We start from the raw sequence: 25,396 nt of genomic DNA, 5'->3' as shown, positions 1-25,396 counted from the left end.
TTCCAGCTAATAAGATGCCATTTTACTCCATTTACTTGGTGAATGCAGGATGACTTTGTTGAACTTGTGACAACTCCATCTAACATTAGAAGATGTTTTCTGACTATGTAGTTGTGTGTTCAAGTAGAATATAAACCTACAGTTGTAGTTAGTGATCTGTCCCATCAAACTGCCAATTGGCAATGAAAGGTGAGCAAACCATCAATCCAACAGCTTCATTAATACTAGATAATAGTTCAAATAAATATGAGATTGAATATATGCATGCAGTTTAAATACTGTGAACAAATAACTTGCAACGTAAAAAAAGAACAGAAATTATCATATATGGTTCACTTCAGTGCTGAATAAACTAGGTTTAACATGATTGTATTGATGTCAAACTATCAAACCAATTTTCACTGATGATCATATTTTTATTACAGCACACTGCAGATTGCATTGTGATAAATTATTGGTGAAAGATCCTCTGAAGTAAATAATAAATAGCAGCATTCTCACTAGCACAACGGCATGAAACATATTTAACTATGGTGTCTTACATTTCAGGCTATTCATAACACCCTCAGCTGAAAGCACATCAGAATAACTGATAGTCAAACCACACAAAAACCGAAGACAATGCAAAACGACTGCAAGTTTTAAGTAGACGGCAGTGCTCCCACTGGCAATGTATATATATTTCCTTAACACTTATGGGGAAGCTATTGAAAAGATTTCCAAACTGCATATTGGGGCATTTTATTACATTAAAGATATGAGAAAGACACAAGCTGCTGTTGAAAACTTTCAATAAACAATTTCACATCTGTATATCTCAACAATACACAAAGAATTATGCAGATTTCTGTACTTGACGGAAGTGATTATGAAGAAAGCTACATCAGAAGCCTGCATTCAGTGTCTAAGGTATACAACATGTTCACTGAACAGTGAAATACTTGAATTCAAAGATAACCCAGAGCGTGCAAAATAATAATTTGAGTGATTATTACAACGATTATGAAGGAAACCCATTGTTGCAACATTGGATAAAATACAAGGTTATGGAATAATTTAATTGATTAAAATCCAAGCTTTTAAAAACAAAAACATAGCAAGATTTTTTAGCCATCAACTAAAGGCTTGTCCCTCCAGTGGGATTTAAGACTTGAAATCAAATATTGTTCCGCAAACAAGTTGCGAATATAATTTCAGTGCTCTGATATGACCTTTATAACAATCAGATTTTATTTGAAGATACTCCTTTGAAACATCATGCAATGCTCTACCACGTACATATGAAAACATTTGCTGTATTATTACGAGGTATATTTGGTCAGTTAATTTGGTCTCTGTTGAATGGACATCCAATTTACTTGTAAATGCATTCTGCTGCAAATGGTCTTGGAGTGGCCAGCAGCAGAATGACCGAATTATCAACATCTATAACAAGTCTGCTCATGGACAGGGAGGCATTTACCCTGCACTTTCCTCTTTTACTTGAGATTAGGATTTGCAATTCAGCATTCACCCAAACCAATTCAGCTTACCAAAGTCTGAATCTTTCTGCAGGGTTTATAGAAACAAGGAACTTAAGAATAATTTAGAGTTGATTAGTAGTCATTTGATAGTACAAAACTTGACTATTCTTCATGAAGTAGAAAATGCGAGGAAATACATCTTCTGTACCTAACTGAGTTGTGTGGACTTGCACCTTGCCAAAACTAACATTTAAACACTTGGGGTTCCAATGCCAATTACATTTGATCTTACCTGGGAACAAGAGTGAGAGGGTAAAATCTAACCCCAATTAGAGTACTATATGCGGATCTGGGCACTACACCTTAAGGAGGACATTTTGGCCTTAGAAGGAGTAGAATGTAGATTTACAATGATTTACCTGAAGTTTAGGGGTTAAGCTGAGGATAAATTATACAAATTAGCCATGTTTTCTCTAGAGTTTAGAAGGTTAAGGGATGGTCTGATTGAAGTCTTCAAGGTATTAAGAGAAAAGAGTAGATAACCTATTTCCACTGATTTAGGACTCTAGAACTAGGAGGCACTGCCTAAACAATTGGAGCCAGACCATTCAGGAAACAGAATCATAGAATCGTTACACTACAGAAGCAGGCTATTCAGCCTATTGATTCCACACTGACCCTCCAAAGAGCAGCCCACACAGATCCAACCCCCTACATTAACCCTTTCCCATGACTAATCTACCCAGATTATGGGTAGATTATGGGCAATTCAGCACGACCAATCCACCGTACCTGCAAATCTTTGGACTGTGGCAGGAAACTGGAGCGCCCGGCAGAAACCCACGCGGACACAGGGAGAATGTGCAACCTCCCCAAAGTCAGTTGTCCGAGGCTGGAATCGAATCAGAGATCCTGATGCTGTGAGGCAGCAGTGCTAACCACTCACCCACCATGCCGCCCCAATGTTAGGAAACTGCTCTTGAAACAATGGCAGATGATCAGTTATTAATTCTAATTCGAAGACAGTTTTATTTTGTTAAGCAAAGGGATATGAGTCAAAGGCAATTCTGTGGAGTTTGGCTCCCAGATCAACCATGATCTCATTGAATGGTGGAACAGGCTCAATGGTCCACTCCTATTCATGTGTCTGGTGCAAGGTTTTCAATAAGTTATTCAAATTAGCTCAAGGGTCACTGAGCAGAAATGTTAGTGAGAAGAATCAATCAGAGAAGGTTGCTGAAATGTTTTTGGCTCCTTGCACTGGCGAAAAAGTTGACCTGTGAGCAGTAGGGTTCTGGTCAGAGCAGATACAGAGCTGAACGGTGATAGAGATTAGATGCTGGAATTTAGCCTTTAAAAGTCCAGTGAGAGACAGCCTCAGCAATTGGCTAGTCCAGCAGGCAAGTCCACCTATTAGGCTGTGCGCAAGCGAACAGGGAAATTCAAAATCAGAACCAGCTTGAAGTTAGCTGTTTGGTAAAAAGCTGAAATGATGCTGGTAATTTACATGCAGCCTCAGAAATCCAGAGAAATGCCTTCTTGGGAGAGAGATTAAGCTATCAGGATGTGAGCAGGTGTTTCTGAGTATACTCAGAGTCGAGATTTTTGAAAATGAAACCTTGATATCCCCTGCAAAATAGGTGATGTTTAGCAAGATTTGGTAGCTCACAACGTCACTAACATCTGGATAGGTTACTGAGTAATCAGGGGATCTGTCATGACTGCATCTGCTATTTGATGTGCTCTGTGGTGTGAGACCACATTGATTTGTTAAATCATATTTCCCTCATGTGAATTCTGAACATGAAGAACATATGTTAAGGGAGTAAGTGCTTGCTCTCTCTGTGCATGTGTGTGTATGAGAGAGAGAGAGAGAGAGAGAGAGTGAGTGTGAGTGAGTGAATGTGAAAGAGTGAGCGAGTGGAAGAGAGACAGAAGCTATTGTTTTAACACGGTAAGGAGTATTTCATTTTGCAAAACCATGGAATCTTGAGTCATCATTCTCTCTCAGTACCTGAAATTTGAAATGCTTCATTTCTCTTGACTGTTTTTTTAAATGGGATTTGGGCATCACTGGTGAGGCTAGAATTTGTTTCATGTCCCTAACTGCTATTGAACTGACTAGCTTAAAGGCTAGTTCAGAGGAAAGTTAGGAGTCAATCAAAATGTGAATCTGGAGGTCACAGGTAGACAAGACTGGGTAACGACAGCAGATTTCCATCTCAAAGGACATCAGCAAACCAGGCTGGCTTTTGCAACCATTATTGAAGCTAGCTTTCAACTTCAGATTTATTATCAGAATTAAGTTCTTTCAGCTTCAATAATAAGATTTGAACACACGGCCACAGTACATTAATCTGGGTGCCTGGTTTACTATTTCAGGGACATTAATGTGATGTCATCTCTCTCCAAACATTAAACAAAAACACTGCTGATCCCTATTCAGATCACAACATAAATTTGAAGGTTTCATCAGGAATGGCCACAAATACAAAAAGCTTTGATGGCACATCTTTTTCTTTTAACCATACTCAGGTTTGATAGCTGTCTAGACAGCAACTGAAAGAGGAGTTATATTTCTGACATTGCTTGAATTCTGAACACCCATTCAGCTTGTGGCCTGCCATAAAGTCCTAAAAAGGTTCACCCAACTGCCAGCATTTAATCTGTGTAAAACACATGAAATCCTAGATGCACAGCAAGTCTTTTTAGCTTCTAAAAGAGATGAGGGTTTTAAGAGAACCTGAAATGCTCTCTTCTGGTCTTAAACTAAATCCACCTGCATTTGATTTCCATTTCTCATTTCCAACATTTATTATAAGATCCATTTTAATTGATTAGTTTTAATATGTCCTCATAGTTTAGGTACATCCTTATGATTGAAATATACTGCAGTTCGCTATCGGGAAAACACTCAACTTTTTTCAGAACAACGTTCAAAAGTGAGTTAGATAAATATTGGACAAGGAAAGATTACAGAATGAGGCGAATTGCTCTACCAAAAAGCCAGCATAGGCACAATGGACTTCCTTTTGCGCTGTGAGATTCAATTATTTCAAAAGAACAGAATGACAAGTGGATCAGCCAAAGCACATGCACTTCATATCACTGTTGAACATTTGAAGAGTCTACATAAAAATTCATTCGCTGTTCAAAAGACACCCCTCTACTACCCTTAAGCTCATGATAATTATTTGTTATGCTTTAGCAAATACTTGCCAGATTGTTTACCCACATTTTGAATGCTGTCTTATGTTGAAGAGAAACCTGAAGAAACAAATCCTGTCAGCCTTTTCTCAAAAGAAAACTACTCTCAGATGGTTCTTGCCAATTTATAGTCATGCTAAATATTTGATTTCCAGTCCCTAGCCAAGTCCACTGATCACAGCCAAGCAAGTGATGGATGCTCAATAATTGGCATGCCAGGAGCAGGGATGTCAAAGCATCGTGGCAAAAACTGTGACGTTCCTAGCAAACTCCTGCTACAATTTGACAGGCAGGTCAGGATAGGCTAGAACCAGAAAGAAATATACAGCATTTTGAGATTTTTAAAAATCCCAAAAGATGGGATAAACAATCACAAGTTTCGACAGTGCTTGTGGAGAATGGAGGGGGCAGGCTAACATTTCAGAAGCAAATGGTTATCAAACTCAAATGTTAACTCAGTTATCTTAAACTCTTCAAGAGAGGAGAAAGCCAGTTACAATTATCTAACTTCCATGGTTGGATGGTCCATCAGCTTTACAGTTCATATTAGGAGGTGCTGCTTGGGCAAGATAATGGAGCAGTATATCCTGGCACGGACAGAACAATCTCAAGGAGGGGAAAAAAGAATTTCACAGTATCTACAGCACAGAAACCAGGCATTTGGTCCAACTGGTCAATACTAGCTTATACTCTAGACACACTATATCTCACTACGACAGTATAACCTTTGATTTCATTCTACTTCAAGTATTGATCGAGTTTCTCCTTAAATGCATTTAAAATAATTTCATCAACCATTTCATATTATCACAGATTTCTCAATCTCACTACTTGCAGGGTCAAGCAGTTTCTCCTGAAATCATTCTTCAGTTTATCGGTTATTATGTTAGAAATATGGCCTGTAGTTTTGGTGTCAGATCACACATTGAAACATCAACTGTACATCTAGCCTATCAAACCCGACCATGCCTCTCCTAATAACTCATCAAAGAAATCAGATGCAACTATGTCTGGACAGGAAACAATTGCAAAACCCGTGAAATGATATACACATACTAATATTCCCCCTCCACCATTCAATCCAACCATTGCATATATGATATATATTGTAAAACACCACCGTAATTCAGGTGGAGGAAGTTCTTCAATCTAATGGCAGAGTTTAACTACTTACCTATCAGCAGTGTTCCTGGCAGTGGAGCATGATTACTGTGCAGCCCATGGACCACTGATCTTGTGTCTTTCAGTCACTACCCTAAATCTCAGCTCTCCAGTTTCTTGGGCATGACAGTTTCTCATGAGTTGCGAAGTTATGTGCTATTAGTTAACAAGATATTAAAAATGTATTTAACTTCCCAACCGTTGAGTCATGACATTCTGTTGAAAACTATTTATTTCGGATGAGCTAGATCGTCAAATCCTCTTTGATAATATCACAGTCTCCCACATAACTGAAGACATTATGACATACTGTGCAGCCAAGTTAATTTCATATTTGAATTGATGCCAACATCTGAAAACACTGGAAAGGATCTGAAAGCAGGGAAAGGAAGAAAAGAATAATACCAGTTATATTACAAAACCTAACGTGCTACAGAGTGACGCCTCTCAAAGGCATTGATAAATCCTCAGTGATCAGTCTTTGGCTCCTTCCAACCCATTTGATGTTGGCCTTCATCGCAATGATCTGAAAGCACATCAGGCTCCAATCTCATCCTTTGTCTCGACTGCTCGAATGCTTTTGTGATGATACACTGCATGTCAAGATATTCAATCCATCATGAGCTGCAATTTCCACCTATTAAATATTGGGAGGATTAAAGCCAGTGCCTTCGATCTAAGTGATGAATTCCGTCGCATAACCACCGATTCCAACCCAGCAATCCACCCATCACTAACACTGGAAGAACTAGACTATTCTCAACTTGAATGTCTTATTTAACCCACAAATGAGATTTGAATTCCATATCTTTGCCATTGCCAGACTGCCTCATCCCATTTTTCCGGTATAACCCTCCCGTCATCTTAACCCGCACCCTACCTCAGCTCATCTGCTGGTAAAAGCACAAGAACAAGAAGGGGCTAGGCCAACACTCCACAGAAGAGGAAGAGAGAGAACATTCTTACATCTGAGCGTGGGGTGGGAAGGAGAGTGCAGGCTGGCCACCAGTCACCAATGAGGAGTTACTCAACAATTCAATGAAAAAGCTCATAAATTTGCTCACATTGTCTTCTTATTGTAGCAGCAACACACTGTCCTTGCCATGTTCCCAACACAGCGCCATTCATCAATTTTTTTTTTTACTATTTATTTACAGATAAAAATAACAATCTGCTCCTAACTATGAACACGTGACATAAAGATTAACTTAAGCTCTGGAAACTACAAACAACTGGGCCACATTTCTTAGGAGCCAAGTGGATAACCCACTAGTAAAATCTCACAAATTCTCTCAATAACACAAGTATTTGATGTTAGATTTTCAGCTATTATTTTTGACGTGAAGAAATTCTTGATATGGGCTGGAGACTCAGGTTCATAAATTTCAAAGGTTTATCAATGTTCCCACAAAACTGCTAGGGGGAATATGGTTTGCTTGGTTTTCCAACAGCCTGGAAGGTCACACACAGACCTTGCTCATGGTTGAACACCCTATTCCATAGCTGTGCAAATAGTTTCATGCTACTGCATATTTTTTTAAAAACTGACCATGTGAAAAAAATAATTTTTAATGGGGACACTTGGCTTTCCACACTATATGGTTTAGAGAGATATGGGTCAACTGCTGGCAAATGGATCGAGATCAGTTTTGGATATCTAATCAACGCAGATGAGTTGACCCGAAGGGTCTTCTTCCGCGCTGTGTAACACAATGATTCTATATATTTCCTAACATTCTTCAAAACAAAACAATGCTAACAATACAGAAATGTATGACTACTTCAACTAAATAGTTGCTCACCAGGTCATCCTGAAAACACCAGTAGCAGTAAAACAAGATCTGATCTGTCTACATCTAAGACCCTTTTGAAAACTATCACAATCCTGTGAGTTGTTACCTGTAGCATATCTTCATTCTTCATGGGACTCTTGATTTACAGACATAAGCATGGATGGAAGTTACCATAACATCAGTAATAATGAAGTTGATAGAACAGACTAGTTTACAGTGAGTTCAACTGAATGCAACTACACAACGACTGACATAGACTTTGCAGCACTTAACGCACCATGTGTATTTTAAATGATCTATCTTGATTCATGCAATTACCTGGAAAATACAAACATTTTTACATTCTTTAAAGTAGAATGTGGATGAAACAAATTGATGATGGAAGTTGCCAACACATGCATACAAAAGGTAAAACATTTGCAGCAATCTTCAGCCAGGGCACGTGAATGATCCAGCTCGTTCCTCCAAGTGGTCTCCAGCATTACTGCCGCCAGTATTCAGCTAAGTCAATTCACGCCACCTGATATGAAGAAATGGTCAAAGGCACTGGATATTACAAAGATTACAGACCCTGACTACATTCAGCAACAGTACTGAAGACTTGTGCTCCAAAACTTGCCGCTGCCCTTGTCAAACTCTTCCAGTTGATGCAATGCCGGCATCTACCTGAAAGCGTGGATATTTGCCCAGCTTTGACCATTACGCAAAAAGCAAAACAAATCCAACCTGGCCAATTACCACCCCATTAGTCTACACTCGGTCATCAGTAATGAAATGGAAGATATTATCAACAGTGTTACCAAACAGAACCTGCTTGGTGATGCCCAGTTTGAGTTCTGCCAGCGTCTCTCAGCACCCGACCTCATCACAGCCTTGACTCAGACATGGACAATAGAGGTGAACTCCAGAGGTGAGATGGAAGTGATAACCCTTGACATCAAGGCTGCATTTGACCAAATGTGACAACAAAGAGCCCTAGAAAAACTAGAATCAATGCGTAGCAGGGGCAAACCCCTGAATGGCTGGAATTATACCTGGCACGTTGGAAAATGGTTTGGTTGTTGGAGATCAGTTATCTCAGCTCCAGGAAATCTCTGTACGAGTTCCTCAGTGTAGTGTCTGAGGCCTAACCATCTCTAACAGCTTCATCAATACCTTCCGTCCATTATATCGTTGGAAATGGGGTTGTCTGCCGATGATTGCACAATGTTTAGCACCATTCGTGACTCCTCAGAGACTAAAACAGTCTATGTTTAAATGCAGCAAAACTTGGACAATGTCCAGACTCAGATGACATATGGCAAGTAACATTTGCACCACACAATACCAGGCAATGACTGTCTCCAATATCACCATCCAGGGGTTACCACTGATCAGAAACTGCACTCTCCACATAAAATCACTAGCTACAAGAGCTGGTCAGAAGCTAGAAATACTGCAGCGGATAACTCACTGCCTGACTCCTTAAAGCCTGTTCACCATGTACGAGGCACAACTCAGGTGTGTGACAGATTACTCCCCCACTTGCTTGGATGGCTGCAGCTCCAACAACTTTCAACAAGCTTGATACAATCCAGGACAAAGCAGCCCACTTCCTCTACCACTGACAATCAGTAGCTGCAGTATGTACCAGCTACAAGATGCACTACAAAAATTGAAAGATCCTCAGACAGCACCTTCCAAAGCATGATGACGTGAATCCAAAAGGACAGGGATAGCAGATATTTGGGAACACCAAGTTGCCCTCCAAGCCATCCTGACCCACAGACCACAATCAGTGAGAACAAGCAACAGCAACATGACTGTATGGCCAAATTTCATCCTCCTTCCACCTAAAGGTTTGCTGACAATACCATGGTAGTAGGACGGATCTCAGAAAAATATGAGACAGAAGAGAGATAGCGTGCTTGTTAGCATGTTGTAAAGACAATAACCTCTCCTTCAACATGAGCAGAACAAAACAGCTCAATGACTTCAGGAAGCAAGGTAAAGAATATGCCAGTATCTACATCAATGGAGCTAAAGTGGAGATGGTTCACAGTGTCATATTCCTAGGAGTGAAATCACCAACGTGTCCTGATTCACCTATGTTGATATGATGATTTAAAAAACATAACAACGCCTCTACTTCCTCAGGAGGCTAAGGAAATTCAGCATGGCCGTGAAGATACCAACTTTTATAGATGCACCATACAAAGTATTCTATCGGGATGCATCCTTGCTTGGTATAGCAATTGCTCTGCCCAGGACCTCAAGAATCTACTGGTCATGCTGTTATAACGTGTGTTTTGTCAACACAAGTTTGCTGTAACATGACTGATGAATTGGGGACACTGTTCCAACAGTGCAAACTTTTAAAATGTGTGTTGGCTGTAATTTGATCATAGCACCAACACTTTAAGCACTGTTTCTAAAGTGCATTTCTTCTATAATATGAAGTTGCATAAGAACACAACCATCACGTTATAGTAGGACTGACAGTGCAGAGAATTGCAAACACAGCCTAGTCCATCAAGTAAGTCAACCTTCCATCCATTGACTCCATCTATATCGTTAATTGCCTTGGAAAGGCAGCCAACATAATCAAAAGATCCTCTTCCATTCCAGTTATAATCTCTTCCAACCTCTTCCATCCAGCAGAAGATACAAAAGCTTAAACACGTGCCAATAGATTTAAGACCACCTACTTCCCCCGCTGTTGTGAGACTTCTTAATTGACCTCTCAAATTTTAAACTTAATGTTGACCTCACTCTTTGTGCACCTTCTCTGCAGCCTCAATATTGTATTCCTCGCCTGTTCTATTATCCTTATGCACTCTGCATGGTATGATCTGTCTGTACTGTATGCCAAACAAAAAAATACTTTACACTGTACCTCAGTACATACGGCAATAATAAATCAAATCAAAATTAAATTCACAGTTGCCGGGTCAAAATCCTGGAATTCCCTTCCAAAGGGCATTGTAGGCTAAACTACAACACATAGGCTTTAGCAGTTCAAGAAGGTAACTCAAAAGCACTTTAAGAGCAACTAGGTACAGAAAAAATAAGCAAGTGACACCCATGTCCCATGAGTGAATAAAAGAAATTGGTTAAACTACTGTCCAGTGGTTTGTTTCTTCCTCATTCTAGTGTGAAGAGTAGAAAAAGATTTTGTATTTTCCAGGTAGCTGCACACACACCACTACATTATAATTTATCTGGTTGACCTTACATTAAACAACACGATACCATTTCACAGTCCCTTCATTCCCTGGAGTGAGTGAAAAGGGGATCAAATACTCATGTGATCACATGGAGAAATGTGACATTGAATTTGGCAATAAATCACAATGTGGTAGAATGCAAACATTCCCTCAAGAAATGATATCCTTAGTGCCACAATCCAAACAAATCAAAAGCTCCTTAAAAGTGGCTGATATTACAAAATTAAGGGCATTTGCAATGCTCACCTTTAAGATCATCTTGAACAATACTGACACTAATACCCTCAAATTGATCTATAACACTCAGTGGAAGTGTCTCCTTCTGTAAATTTTTCACTGCAACTGGAAAGAGGAAATAATTGCAAACAATGAAATTCTGAGCTACCTTGTGGACTCTAGTATGAATGGTCAAAAAGACAAAAGCTTTGTGTTTATTTCTTGAAGAATTTAAGTTTCTTTGGAGCAGTCAATTTAAGCAATAAACATCTGTCACAGTAATTATCTTACTGCTGCCAAAGCAAGCTCAACTTCATAATTAAATTAATTATTAACCATCAAAGATAAATGAAACATATCTTCACATAATATGAATTGAACAGCCAGTCTTCATAAAGCTGACAAGTGTCAAAAATCATGATCAGAGGACAATCCAAATATGATTTTAATAGGTTTCACTAATTCACGTCTTTTGTCAGCTCCACTCTGGTGCCAATGCCTTCTGCTGCTTCCACCTTGAGTCCTGAAATCTCTCTTTTTCTTATTCATTCATAGGTTGAGAGCTGTGTTAGCTAGGCCAGCAATTGTTGTCCACCCCTAATTGGCCAGACGGCAGTTAAGAGTCAACCACATTTCTGTGGGTCTGCAGTCACAAGTAAGCTAGGCCAGGTAAAGATGGCAGTTTTCCATCCCTAAAAGACATCTGTGAAGCAGATGGGTTTTTCCCAATAATAGACAATAAATTCCTGGTCACCATGAGACTCTTAATTCCAGACTTGAATTCAGATTTAATCACTTAACTAAGGAAAGACTGGACACAAAACATTAACTCTTGATTTCTCTTCATAGACGCTGCTGGGTTTGCCCAGTGATTTGTGTTTTGGTTTCTGATTTACAGCATCCACAGTTCTTTCTGTTTTCAAGCTATTTATACTTCTTTGGAAGAGCTCTCCTGGTCTGTTCTGATAATACTACAAATACTTGGTTTGAGAAAATGCTTGGTATGAGAAAATGTTTGGTTTTCAATTATTATCCAATTCCTTTTCGAATATTACTTTTCAATGAGCTTCTACTTTCCCTTCTGGCATTGTACTACAGATAAACATTTCCTTTCAGTGTGATTGCCTTGTCAATGATCTTAAATATATGCCCTCCTGTGACTGACCCTCCAGCCACTGTTGTCATCAAGGGAACTGAGCAAAATGTTGTCAAGGAATTTTACTATTTGGGAAAGTAATCTCATTTGATACCACCACAGGAAAGGAAGTGGGTAATAGGGTTTCAACATTAAACAGCACATTTAGCAATCTCGACAAGCTAGTTTGGAATAACCACAGCCTTGAACCAGGCACCAAGCTCCAAATGTATCAAACTGTAGTCCTCACAGCCTCTCTGTATGGAGTGAATAGCATGTCCTGTACTGTAATCATGTACACTCTAGATTATCCTTTCATTGTTACTGACTGTGGGTGAATCTGACAGTCACGGATAAACCTGATGGGCTAGCAGCAGGCCAGCAACTGATAAAAACAAATTTCCTAAAATCTTTGTGTGTGAAAAAAATGCCGAGACAGAACTGAATCAATCACATTTACTGTGGATACAAGTGCAGGTCAGAGGCTGGAAATCTGTGATGAATAACTAACTCCTGAATCACAAGAAGTCTTTTCACTGCCTTCAGGCATACGATGGGATATACACCATTTGCCTGTTGAGTGCAGCTCCAAATAATATTGAAGTAGCATAATGCCAACCAGCATAAAGCATCCTTATTGATTGGCACTCCATCCACCAACTTGAGCATTCACTCTTGGATGCAATGCTTAGTGTGTGTACCATCAACAGGATATAATGCAATAATTCAACTCAAGTCAGACTTGTGACTGCTACTATCTAGGGGCCAAGAGCAGCAGGGATACAGGAATACCACCAGCTCCAAATCATAAACGATTCTGAAAAATACCATTGTTTCATCTATGCTGGATTAAAATCCTGGCACCTCCCTCCCCTTTATCATTGTGGGGCTCGCGTCATCACACAAGCTGCAGCAGTTCGAGATGATGGCTCACCACCACCTTTTGAGGAGAAATTAACAATAGCTAACAAATATCAGCAAAAGCAAATCCCACAAATGAACAAAACTGTTCATAAACAACAATTTATCGACTACACAAAAAGTTTTTCATACAAATTATATAGTGGTACACAAACTTGTGTGGCTGTGATGGATTAAGGCGAACTGAAGCTTAGTATTTGTTCAAAGAAGCGTGTGTTGGATGTATCAGCTCTCTTCACTTTGATCTCAGGTTGCATATCTATGTGATGAGTTTGCAAAGTGGAATGCTGCTCAAGGACAACATGCCAAAATTTTGTGTATTAAAAATTTCAGGAGAAGTTACATTTTTCAGTTCATCAGACCTCCAGACGTTAAGAACAATTCTGGTTGGCAATTGTACAATTATTCAGAACTGAGAATGAGCAATTGACAGTGATCTTATTATACCATGTCAAAATATATTTTCCGCCAAAACACACAAACACACTCCCAAACTTGGAGTACTTTACTAGAAGCTTGTATGTATAGTTTCCATGTGTTTGCTTTCAGAAAACGACAGGATATCTGGACAAAACATAAAAGACAAAGACCAAAGAATCTAATACAACAGCCAAATGATGTAGATATTGGAAATCAGAAATGAAAACAAAAAATGCTGGAAACAATCAACAAGTTTGACAGCGTCCGTGGAGGTGAAAAATCATTGATCTAAATATTAACTGTTTCTCCGTATACAGAGGGGCCTGGCTTACTATGCATTTCCAGTATTTTCTGTTTACATTTCAAAATAATCCTGCAGTCTTTTTTTTGGTAACCTCACTAAATGCCGTAATCCTAAAAGATCAATGGCAAAGTAAGACAGATCATATCGGATTTCTGGGAGAACTGTTGAAAAGAAATTAAAATTGCAATGCATTCTCCGCTACTCAAGGTGCAATCCAAGTCACAAAACTATCCGATTAACTTCATAAGAGTTGAATGTCAGCACTTAATGTCAAGACTTTAGTATGAACCGAACCTTCTCTTTTCAGTAAATCTGCTTGCAAGCATTTATATGAACAGCAATCTCGAGGTTCTCGTACTAGACCTGTTAACACTTCAGAAGTTGTAAACTCAAGTCCAAATACGCAAGTTGTGAAACAGATTCAAGATATCTAGTAAATCTGGCCATGACAATTGCAATTCTATTTAACAGCCGTTCTCTTGCATTATTTGCAGAAACTAGTGGCAGTTAGTAATAAAAGTGGAATTGAGTGTTTAGAAATTAAATGCTGATAAGTCTATCAAGCTTGTCAATAATACGGATATAAACAAATGTTCAGAAATTCACAAATCGATTTGAGATCTGAGGATAAAATTTAGAAATAATTATGATTAAAATTTAATCACAAGAAGAGATGCCACAAACACAGCAAACCAGACTGTCCATTTGAGAGTTCATGCGATGTCATAATTTGTACTCAGATGTGGATTAACCTCTAAAACTTGGGTTATGATCCCACTTGTGTGAGAAAAAGTGGCAATGTACATTTTGGAAAGGTTTGCTAATAAATTGAAATTTCCAGCAATCACACACTGCAGTGCGATGCAGAGTGCCTAGCCATCCCAATAAAGCTGGAGAATTTAACAAGAATACAGGCTGACTAGTTGTGGTTTACAGAGCTCAATTGTAAACAACTGATCACGATTCTTCACAACCGGTTCTGAACTCTTCAGAAGACAACTCAATTCTGAAGAAGGATCACTAGTCTTGAAACTTTAAATATTTTCGCTCTCCAGATGCTGCCTAACCGACTGTGTTTCTCCAGCAATTTTCAGTTTTTGTTTCAAATCTTCAGCATTTGCAGTTCTTTGTTTCATGCAAACAAGCGATGCCCTAGTGAAAGACTGCAAACCGCTGAAGCTTTGATGCTTCAGTGAAGACCCCTTGATTATGCACATTCCAGACAGCCAAAGATTCATAGCCTATTCGAGAGTGTAGAAGTAGCCTAACCAGTTAACTGAAAATGGAACTAGGAACGAACCTTATACAATTCATGTGCAGCACTATTTTCTTACTCACCTGATAAGCTTTGTTGATCTGTGTAGCTGCCCAAGATGCATACTTTATGTTGTCCTTTTTCATTTTAGCATTAGCTTTAGGGTTAGACGCAATATGACTTGCAGACTGAAGGAAAATGCAAAGGAAGAAAAATCAACTTCCAATGGGGTGCTAACCATACAAAATAGTATATTCCATTCTTACTGTATTAGGGTACATCTTAGAACAAGGTAAGGATTTGCATGGAGTTTACCTCTGAGAACCTCAAACTTTCACTGGCAAACAGAAACAACATAAAACAGCAGCATGAAGAATCTACTGTATTGAACAGCATCAGCTGAACGAAAACAAAATGTGCATTAGCCTAGAGAAATAAATGAAGGTGGCACATCATGATAGATTGCTCTTCAGATCAGGTAATCACAAGATTAAAGGGAGTTTAACATGTTTAAAATTAGAGAATATTTAGCAAATGTTATCATCAGCAGGAGTTTGCTAACTACAGGACACGGATTTGAGACAAGAGGAGAGGTCTTTTTTTCCTTTACAATAAATCATTGTGATTTGGGATTAACTGCCTGAAAGCATAATGGAAGCATTCAACAGTAATGCCCAAGATTTGATGATTAGTTTAAAAAAGGGAAAAAACATTGCACAGCTATGGGGAAAGAGCTGGGGAATGGAGCTAATCAGATAGCCTGTTCAAAACGCTAGCACAGATATAATGGGTCAAGTAGTTCCTACTATTCTGCATCACTATCATTCATGAGTCAGAGTTACAATGACGATAAATAAATAGTGATCTAACTTCTACAGTGAGCCATGATTTGGAGGAGCCGGTGTTGAACTCGACTGGACAGGACAAAGTTAAAAATCACACAATACCAGGTTATAATCCAACAGGTTTATTTGGAAGCACTAGCTTTCAAAGCTTTTGTCACAACCACATGAAGAAGCAGCGCTTTGAAAGCTAGTGCTTCCAAATAAATCTGCTGGACTATAACCTGGTGTTGTATGATTTTTAACTATCTTCAGTGAGTTAATTACATGATATTATTGGCAGAAATTCCCTCAGCTTACCATGTAAAGCCCAAACAAAGAACGCATGTTTCTGTTGTTTAGTTTCAGGGACTGAGAAAAATACTTCCGAGAGATTTCCAGGTTTTCCAGTCCACCTTGGGTATATTTCACCTGTAAGACACAGAGGTTTATAAGAATAGAGTAAATGCTGGATTTCATGCAGTATTCTTGTTTTACATTTCATTCCACCTTACTTCATCTCATCTTATGCATATAACCTTCGATCACATTCTCTCGCATATGTTTAGCTAATGTTCTCTTAACAAGGCCATATGGTAACAAGTTCCATATTGTAATCACACCATCATCTAAATAAATCACTCATGAATTTCTTATTGGAATTAGTAGTGACTATCTAATCTAAAGTATGGATGTTATTGCTGACAGCTGAAGTTTTTGTATTTTTTTCATACTCAGTCTTAGCATTTCTTTGTCTTTCACATTATGAGTTGGCTACTTTCTCAACCCAAAAATCCACATAACTATAGCCTCACAAAGCACAGCATAAGTCCCATATTTTGATACAATCATAGAAAGAAAAAACACACAATCAATCTGATATATCTCTAAAGCTTTCTAATTATGATACAGATCATCAAAATGAAACATTAAATGCTTCTCTCTCCACAAATGCATCTGGGCCACAAGTATTTTGAGAATTACCATTTTTAAAAAATCTTTCTAAAATTAGTTACTACCCTCCTCGTCGTTTACGTCAATTCCGAGGTTCATGTTACCAGCAAGTTCTGATGCTTAAATGTGACAGGCGACTTGTGTGTGGCAAAACTCGACAAAAACATTAACTAGTTATTACCACATGCTGTTTGAAGGAATTTTGTTAAGTGCAAATTTCCTGTAGCATTTCCTACATTACAACAATGATTGCATTCCATAAGTTCTTAATGGCTGCAAAGTGTCACGGGATGCACTGAAAGCATGAAAAGCACTTTATAAGTGTATCTGTGTGGGTTTCCTCCGGGTGCTCCAGTTTCTTCCCACAATCCAAAGACGTGCAGGTCAGATGAATTGGCCATGCGAAATTGCCCATTGTGTTAGGTGCATTAGGGATAAATATAGGGTAAGGGAATGGGTCTGGGTGGCTTACTCTTCGGAGGGTCGGTGTGGACTTGTTGAGCCAAAGGGTCTGTTTCCATACTGGAAGGAATCTAATCTAAATGCACGCCAGTCTTCCCTTCTATTGGGGAAAAACACTGTATTGCTATAACACCATTCGTGACATCAGGATATCCTAATGCTCATTACGATTGTGATGTTTTAGTTTAGGAAACACATGAGATAATTTATACACTGCAAGCTTCAGTAAACATCAATGTGATCTTAACCATATAATCTTTGTTTTGTGATGTTGTTTGAGGGAATAATATTTGCCAGAACACTGTGGAGAAATCCTGCACTTTTGTAAAATTGTCATGAAGTCCCATACTCTCCCTTTCACAGATCAATTTATAGCCATTTTATACCTTTTTTTCTCTTTCACCATCATTAACAACCCCTTTACCTTTGTACTAGGCCCCAACACCATCTGTTTCTTTCACCCCTCCTCTGCCTCTGTCAAAAGTATATAAAAAACTTTCAGCATCTTTCAATTCTGAAGATAATTCTGGACTGGAAGTATTAATTGTTTCTCTCATCACAGATGCTGCCATGCCTGCTGAGTTTCTCCAGCATTCACTGTATTGTTACCATAGGATCTTTTACAATTACTTCAGAGCACATATGCAGCCTGGGATGAATGTCTCATTTGAAAGTCAGCGCCTCTAATAGCACAGTGCTCCCTCAGTACAACACTGAAGTGGCAGACTGGATTATCTGCTCAAGTATTTTGTGTGGAATTTGACTCTCAAGTTTCTGACTCAGAATAAGAGTGCAATCTTAGCCGCAGCTAACACATATCCCTCTTAAATTTGTCAAGGTTGTGAAACAGAAAGAGCTCAGATTTATCCCATAACATTCCATGCTTCTCTTCCTCTCCTACCTCTGCATAGTGTTGACAGTACAAATGATTATGAGGGTTAGTCATCATAAGTTCCTCTAAGCAAAATGCTGCTTTTCCATAACTGTGTAAAGAAGACAAAAACAAGAGTCAATTTCATTTCGAATCTAGTTCACATTACAACCAGTTTGTGCCAGTTATGTTTATGTTCTGGATATTTCCACAAATTTACATTGTGGTTTTGAAATTCACTGTAATTCAAAAGGCTTGTAAAATAATGAAGTTTCCATCTGCTGAGATTGTGAACAGCAATGTGTTTTGAACAGACTTACTAGACTGCAACACCATAATGCCTTATACGATACAACATTTAATAAAATCTAGTGTTTACTGGTATATTGGAAAATTAAGTTATGCTGTAGTCTTAAAGGAAGTTTTGTGCTATATTCATTACCAATCACACAGCACCTTTCAACTGTTTACAACACTCCTGGACCATTAACTTGATGGATCCATCAAATTGTATGCTACTCTCTATTTAGGAGTGAAAGGGCTATAAGCCTGTCATTTATAATTTGCAATGTGACTTTGGTCTAAAACAACTTTAAGCCTTTTCCATTCCTCCAAAACAAAAAGAAAAATTAAAAACTAAGAAGTTAATAGCTTCTCATCAGTTAGGGACATACAAGAAAATGGAGTAAAAGTATAATACTGAATTTCAGCTACCAATCAGCCATGATTTAGTTCAATGGCAGGGTAAATCGGAGCACCTGGGCACTCTTGCCCATTTCTGTTCTTTCATGCCTCTGCGAGTAATGACAGCCATGAGATTGTTTAAACAACGTAAGTTAATTTCACCATATCAATGCAATGGTTAAAATCACAAACCTTTTAAGACTCATCAGCTGTTGCCCGCCTCAGATCTCAACATGGAAAGTGCTCACCACTGAAAACGACCAGTCATAAAATGCTGGAAGCCAATTGTTTGGCTAATCATTTCATTAGCCCACTGGCTAACTAGGTCATCTCCAACATTTCTGTCAGTCTGCTGAAATAAACTGTGCACACTGCAAATCACTGAGCTACAGCAGTAGGAAACAACATACAAAGCACACCACAACAGATGAAGGAAGAAATGCTTTAATGATCAACTCATGGCTGAGCATTGACAGAAAACTAAATATAATTTCACAACTTAACTTTAAAATCAAGCCCCTAATTACTTATTTGATCTCCAGACATGTTAAAAAAACGTTTGGAATACTGGCTTGCAATCTTCATTTAATTTGTGCGTTCAATATAATTATCCTTTATGATACCTTCTGTTGCACTGTAATGTTTTCTCTTGCTCTGTAATGTTTAGTTACTTCTAATTAAATTCAACTTTGTACTCCATGAAGTCAGTGACCTGTTTGCAAATTATGCACCTTTTCCTTTATACTGTAATTAATACTGAGTTTATTAAAATATTAATTATTGCCCTAGTAATTTTTCAACTAGATAACGGAACAAATAGGTAAAAAAAAGTCAAGTTCCTATGGTGCCTGAAGTAAAAGTGAACCAGCAACAAACTGCAGCATCGGAGAGGAGACACCAGCCTCAATCAAGAGCAAGGGCAACAGGACATTTTAAAAATGTTCTTTCATGGGATGCTAGCATCACTCAGAGACCATTACAACAGCTGTTTCTTGAACTTCTGCAGTCTATAGTGTGTAGGAGTACCCACAATGCAGTTAAGGAGTGAATTCCAGGATTATAGCGAGTGAAGCAGCAATTAATGGATCTGTACTGCAGGACAGGGTAGAAACCTTTCCCATGGTGAGGGTGTCTAAAACATGGGGAGATAATCGTAAAATCAGAGCCAGTCTATTCAGCTTGTTGAAGCTTTAATTATTCAGTCTCTAACCAAACTCTCGAATGAATTATTTCAAGAAGCAAATTTTACAAAAGGTGAGTTAACCACAGTCCCTTGTTATGTGAAAACTTCATTCACAATTGCAAATTTTACGATGTCTGGTTATTTTTTTCCTGTTTAAATATGTGTAAGTAACAAAATATACCCTGTTTTTTTTAAAAAAGCAGATTAAATGGCTTTATTGTAGGTCATTAAGTAGTTCATTGCTTGGAATTATGTCATTCAATCAAAAGCTGGCAAACAACCCTACATTAAGGTCACTGAGTTTGATATTTGAGGTACTTGAATATAAGTAGAGTATAACACCTGTACATGATAAACAGTTCCTTCAAGATTGATTTGCCCTTTTCAGAAATAAACATAAATAAATCTAAAATACTTCCTACATCACGTGTGCAGTTGGCATCCTTTTTTTTCAAATATGCAATGTCTACTCCACCTTGACTTTTGGTGCAGTGGGTGGAAGGGTAAGAGGAGATTTTTTTTTCCCCAGTGGAAAGCCAATGCTATGAACTCTTATTCAAATTACAGCTTGACAAATTGTTGTATTAATTTCTCTTCCAAAACCCTACATATTACAGTTTCTCCAAGGAGACCAAATCCAACAGAGCACTGACCTACAAGTAATCCTTTGTGCAAGTTCTGCCTGTGAGGCCAAAATAAGGTTAACACTCGCACTAATTGCAAACAGGGAATCATGTGTCGAGACAAACAGTTTTTCCAAATAAAACTACCGTTTGAAATATTTCTGCCAGGAATAATGGGGGGGGGAGGAGGGGGGTTCAAATGCCACGTACTAAATTAAAGATTCCGGTATCATTTCTCATATCCAGAAACGTTAATAAGGTTATTTTACTTAATAATCCAAACATGGTTAATAAATGGCCACGTATTCTTCACTTGTTTCATCCTAAAATTAAATAATTACCAGACATTTCTCAGAGGCAGATCTCTCTCATGCCCTACAGTGGCACTTTCATGAGCATAGGGGCTCAAATCTAAAGAATTACTCTAACTGCTCCTTTCAGATTTCATAATGAGGTGGTTTGGCTACATTGACACCTCTTGCTCTTGAAGGCTGATCAAAATGTAAGGATTATTGGAATCTCATAGAAACCTAGCAATATTTGGACTGCGCTATGGTCTTGAAAGTTAACTTAAACTGAAATTCAAATCTGGTGTCAAATAATACGAATCAAAATTGCCATCAGCTGCACAAACATAAGATTTTGTACATTCTTAAATTGAAGCTTATGAAAGTCTAAGAATGTTGTTCCCATTCATCAGTTTATTTTGGTGAGAAGGCTTTAACAACCGTGTAACAAATTCCTTGAAGGTGCTATGTGACTTCAATCATACAGCAGCTGACCCACAGAGGTGTGACGTCAAATTCTGTTTTGCCTTTAGGCAAAAATATTCACTCCTGGCAATGCCAGACTGCACACCAGTCTGGAAATATGTCAGATAAATTAACATGGTTGTGTCATTGACGAATCCATGACGCTGGTGAAAGGAAAATCCGGGAGCAGTCACATGGGAGAGCATGCCATACAGCAACAGCTGGACCATGTGTCTGCTCTTCAGCTCCACATCATCCAAGTCACAAAGAGATTCTGCAACAATCCCAGTGCTATCTTAAAATGTGATCTAACATCATATGGAATATAACATCTAAAAATCCATTTAGTTGGTCGTGGATTTAAATGGTCCAGAACGTTCCAACTTAGCTCAGTAGTAAAATTCACTTCCAATTAAGCCAGGTTGAAAGCATTCGTCGACATCCACTGCACTATATTAGATGTCATCAAAGATATGGAGCATTCATCACAATCATTGGTAAATATTCAATTATAGCATGGTTAGAGTTTGGCAGATGCACCATAGGAAAGGAAATACTGGCCTCTAATTTCTTTCATGTTTATACAACTGTTTTGCTGAGAAACTTGTCAAAAGAACACTTTCATGATCAAAAAGAAATTGTTTTGGAAAGGATGGCAATTTTGATCAGACCTCGAAAATATTGTTTAAAAGTTAGTGTAAAGGGATATGACAAAACAACCGCATGCAACATTTGCCACTACTACAATTTAGAAATAACCTTTTCTTTCTTTTTCTCTTTTCTTTTCCTCACACAGATGCTGAAGAAACCCATTCGACTTGCTAACTCATCACCATCTAATGGGTATTTGAGTTTGGCATAGTTTGTTTCTTGGCTATAGTGTGAAAGGGAAGGAACGAGGTGACAGAATCTAGGAGTCTGTATAGAAAAAAAATTGTGACAAAAGTGACATGAGCTTTTTAGAAAGGGGTGGAAAATGCCGTGATATTAAAAGACTTATTAAGCTTGAACCTAATCCTCTCACATTGGGATTTCCTTTTTCCACTGCCACAACAAATGCAGCTAACAAAACCATAAATATCCAATAAACAGTTTTTGTGCTATGACTGGGATTCCTAGGCCAGCTGCTTTTTCACCCTGACAACAGACTGCAGAGTCTGAACTCCTAATTCTCATCCCTTAACAATAATATGGCATGGATGTGACAGAAACCAAATGATTTTTCCATCACCCTCGCGCCACAGCCTATTCTCCTAGCAACATAGCCACCGGCGAGGATATGGAAGTGCTTTCTTCTCCCACAAGTGAGGGGGGCTTACAGTTAAATCCTATTAAAGTCTGATTCCACGAAACAAACAACAGCAATGTTCAATCTTGCCCCAGGAGACCTTGGCATTTTGTGAACCATTGTGATCCTCTTGGAACCTCAATAGGTCATGCTGTCTACTCTTGTGATAAAATGAAGCGCAGTAACTTGTAAAAGAAACACAGCACATTTCAAACAGATAACATACTTACTCATGCTCGTTGATGTAAAGCTCTGCTAGTTCGTGCCAAGCCTCTTGGTCTCCAACAAACCTGAAGATAAGAGAACAGGTAGTTTTTGAACGAGTGTATGAGGGAAAGAGGGGTGGTTTGAATTAGAATGCAAATTCCCTTTTAATTAAAAATGGTTTATCACAGGGCATAGCTCAATCCCCTTGTAAAACACTCACTGTTCCAGATACTCATTCAGTTCTCTGATGGCTTCAGTGGTTTTCCCGAGGGCTTTAAGAATGGCAATCTTGCGCTTCCGTGCTGCCTGTGGATTGACATTAATGGAGGATTATGGTCTCATAATTCCTCAAGTGTTTGCAAAGAAGGTAATTTGACTGTGCAAATTATTATCTCAAAGCCAGAAAATTCCATTGCAGAGTGATTGCATGACTAGAGTTTATCTACATCCCCCTGTGAATTCAAAACCTGCCAGTACATTCATACTGCGCTTTGCTTCTGGTGCAAACAATGCATGCATCATTTCATTCTGATAAATGATTTTACTGCTTTCCATAAGGGAAGAATAGCAGGATCCCTGAATCTGTACCCATCAGATGTTTACTGTCATTCACAGGATTTGTCTTTTTAAGGATAAACCGTAATGAAGGATTAAAGCACCTACTGCGTTACCTCCTTGTTAGCTAAACAATCTTTCTAACAGCAGTTCAGATGGATTTTCTTTTGCCATGGTTTTCTTGGCATAAGACACAGCAGTAAATAAGAGACTCTTTACAGGTATAACAACACACACCTTCACTAAAGGAGGGTCAGGAACATAGCGTGCCAACTCCAAATGAGCATATGTAAAGTTAAAATGATGCTTAAAAGCTATTCTTTAGGGCGCAATGGTAGTCAATACTTGAAGGCATTTAACCAATGTAGTGTAAAGCTAGCTGGACCATAAGGTCTCAGATTTAACTATTTGTCAGTCAAATGTTAGTCAATTTTAGATGGAGTCAAGCGTGGAATGGTGGCTGTGGAGGAGTGGAGTTGGAGGGCATGTATAGTCGTTGCCCATTAACAGTGCACGAGAGTGAATATGACAGAGACTGCAACACTGTCCACGGCAATTTACCTTTGCACACTCACCACCTAGGATCATGCAAGAATGATACTTGCTCAAAGAATCAGAAACCTACCAGAACCCATGGAACAAGGTTTAATGGCAAGACCCCAAGGGTGTAACAGCAACCAATGTGAGGCAACAGACAGAACAAGGCCCATGGATAAAGCTTCACTCATGGCACCAGACCAAAAGCAAGGTAGCAACCATGGAGCTAAACGCTAGGATGAGACAACATTATCTGGAGCAGTGAAATCTCTTCCTGATTAAGTAGACAAAGCAACACTTGAAGGAGATTCAAATCAAGAGGAAGTATATACCATGCTATATATTTACAAGATTCCAATTCATGGCGTCTTTGTGTGAAATTCTAAGATCTAGCATTTCCCCGTTGGGTCAACTCACTAACTGCAAGTTCCATTACTAGCAGTGGACTTTCTGGAGGTCTCACACCTCTGGAAAGTCTCCTAAACCACAAGGAAGTTTGAGGCCAACAGCTAATGACATTCTTTTCCAGGACAGGGCTGTTAAGTTATATTTCTACATGCCTGTTTTCTGCAAAAAGTGCACCAAGGTTCCCTTTTTAAGTGTAACTTCAATCTGTAGTGCCGTATCTTAGCATTTTTGAAAAAAAAAGGACTAACAGAGCTTAATTATATTGCTAATCCTTTCCCACACAGCTGATATTTATAAGGTCAACCACAAACTTGCCTTCTCTCCAACAATAGCTATCATGGCACCTTTCGGTGTCTAAAATCATTCAGGATTCTTCCTAGTTCTATTGTAAAATATATAACAGAAGGAACAAGTATTGTCCATCATGACATTTAAATGACTTATGTAATAAAGCTGTTGTATGAGAAAAAGATTTGTAGGTTTCATTAAGCATTCTTAATATGTTGCGACTGACGTATCTTCTCTTAGTGGGTCATGAGCTCAGGGCCTCAGCAAAGCAGGCTTACACTTTCTTTGTCCTCACAGGAGTTCAGACTTACTCAGACAGATATAACTTAAATTATCTCAATTGTGTTCCATCCTTGCAATAAACAAACACAAACACTTCCATCCCAGTTTATGCTCCAAGTTTGTATTACAGCCATTCAAGCTGCGGTTTCCTTGGCCGTAAGTGTTCCTAACTACACTTTAAAAGTCTGGTTGATTTTGTTTGCCTGAGAAAAACTTACACAGATGTTTTCGTCTCTGACTAAGTGCTAACTTTAAAATTACAGCGGGGTAAATGGAAGCCTTCGACAGGAAATGTTGCAACAACTCAGAAATGGGACAGTGATGAGAGAATGACAAGATTAAAAACATAAAAATAAAAGATTCAGATGCAAGTTATTTAAAATAAATTACTCCATTATAA

General features: G+C 38.6%; 1 protein-coding gene across 1 annotated transcript in view; it reads right to left on the bottom strand.

The window, feature by feature from the left end:
* The window catches only part of emc2 (ER membrane protein complex subunit 2), a 119,382-nt gene that overhangs the window by 12,994 nt on the left and 80,992 nt on the right, over nt 1–25,396 (bottom strand). Inside the window, exons 6-10 of the mRNA XM_060824232.1 lie at nt 23,147–23,232; nt 22,950–23,009; nt 18,220–18,301; nt 16,224–16,334; nt 15,165–15,269 (exon numbers count right to left, since the gene is read on the bottom strand). Of these exons, the coding sequence (XP_060680215.1) occupies nt 15,165–15,269; nt 16,224–16,334; nt 18,220–18,301; nt 22,950–23,009; nt 23,147–23,232 (444 nt within the window). The remainder of the gene's footprint in view (nt 1–15,164; nt 15,270–16,223; nt 16,335–18,219; nt 18,302–22,949; nt 23,010–23,146; nt 23,233–25,396) is intronic.

The sequence above is a fragment of the Hemiscyllium ocellatum genome, chromosome 4, assembly GCF_020745735.1.
Source record: "Hemiscyllium ocellatum isolate sHemOce1 chromosome 4, sHemOce1.pat.X.cur, whole genome shotgun sequence".
Classification (NCBI taxonomy): domain Eukaryota; kingdom Metazoa; phylum Chordata; class Chondrichthyes; order Orectolobiformes; family Hemiscylliidae; genus Hemiscyllium; species Hemiscyllium ocellatum.
This window is presented reverse-complemented; position numbering and strand designations above follow the sequence as displayed.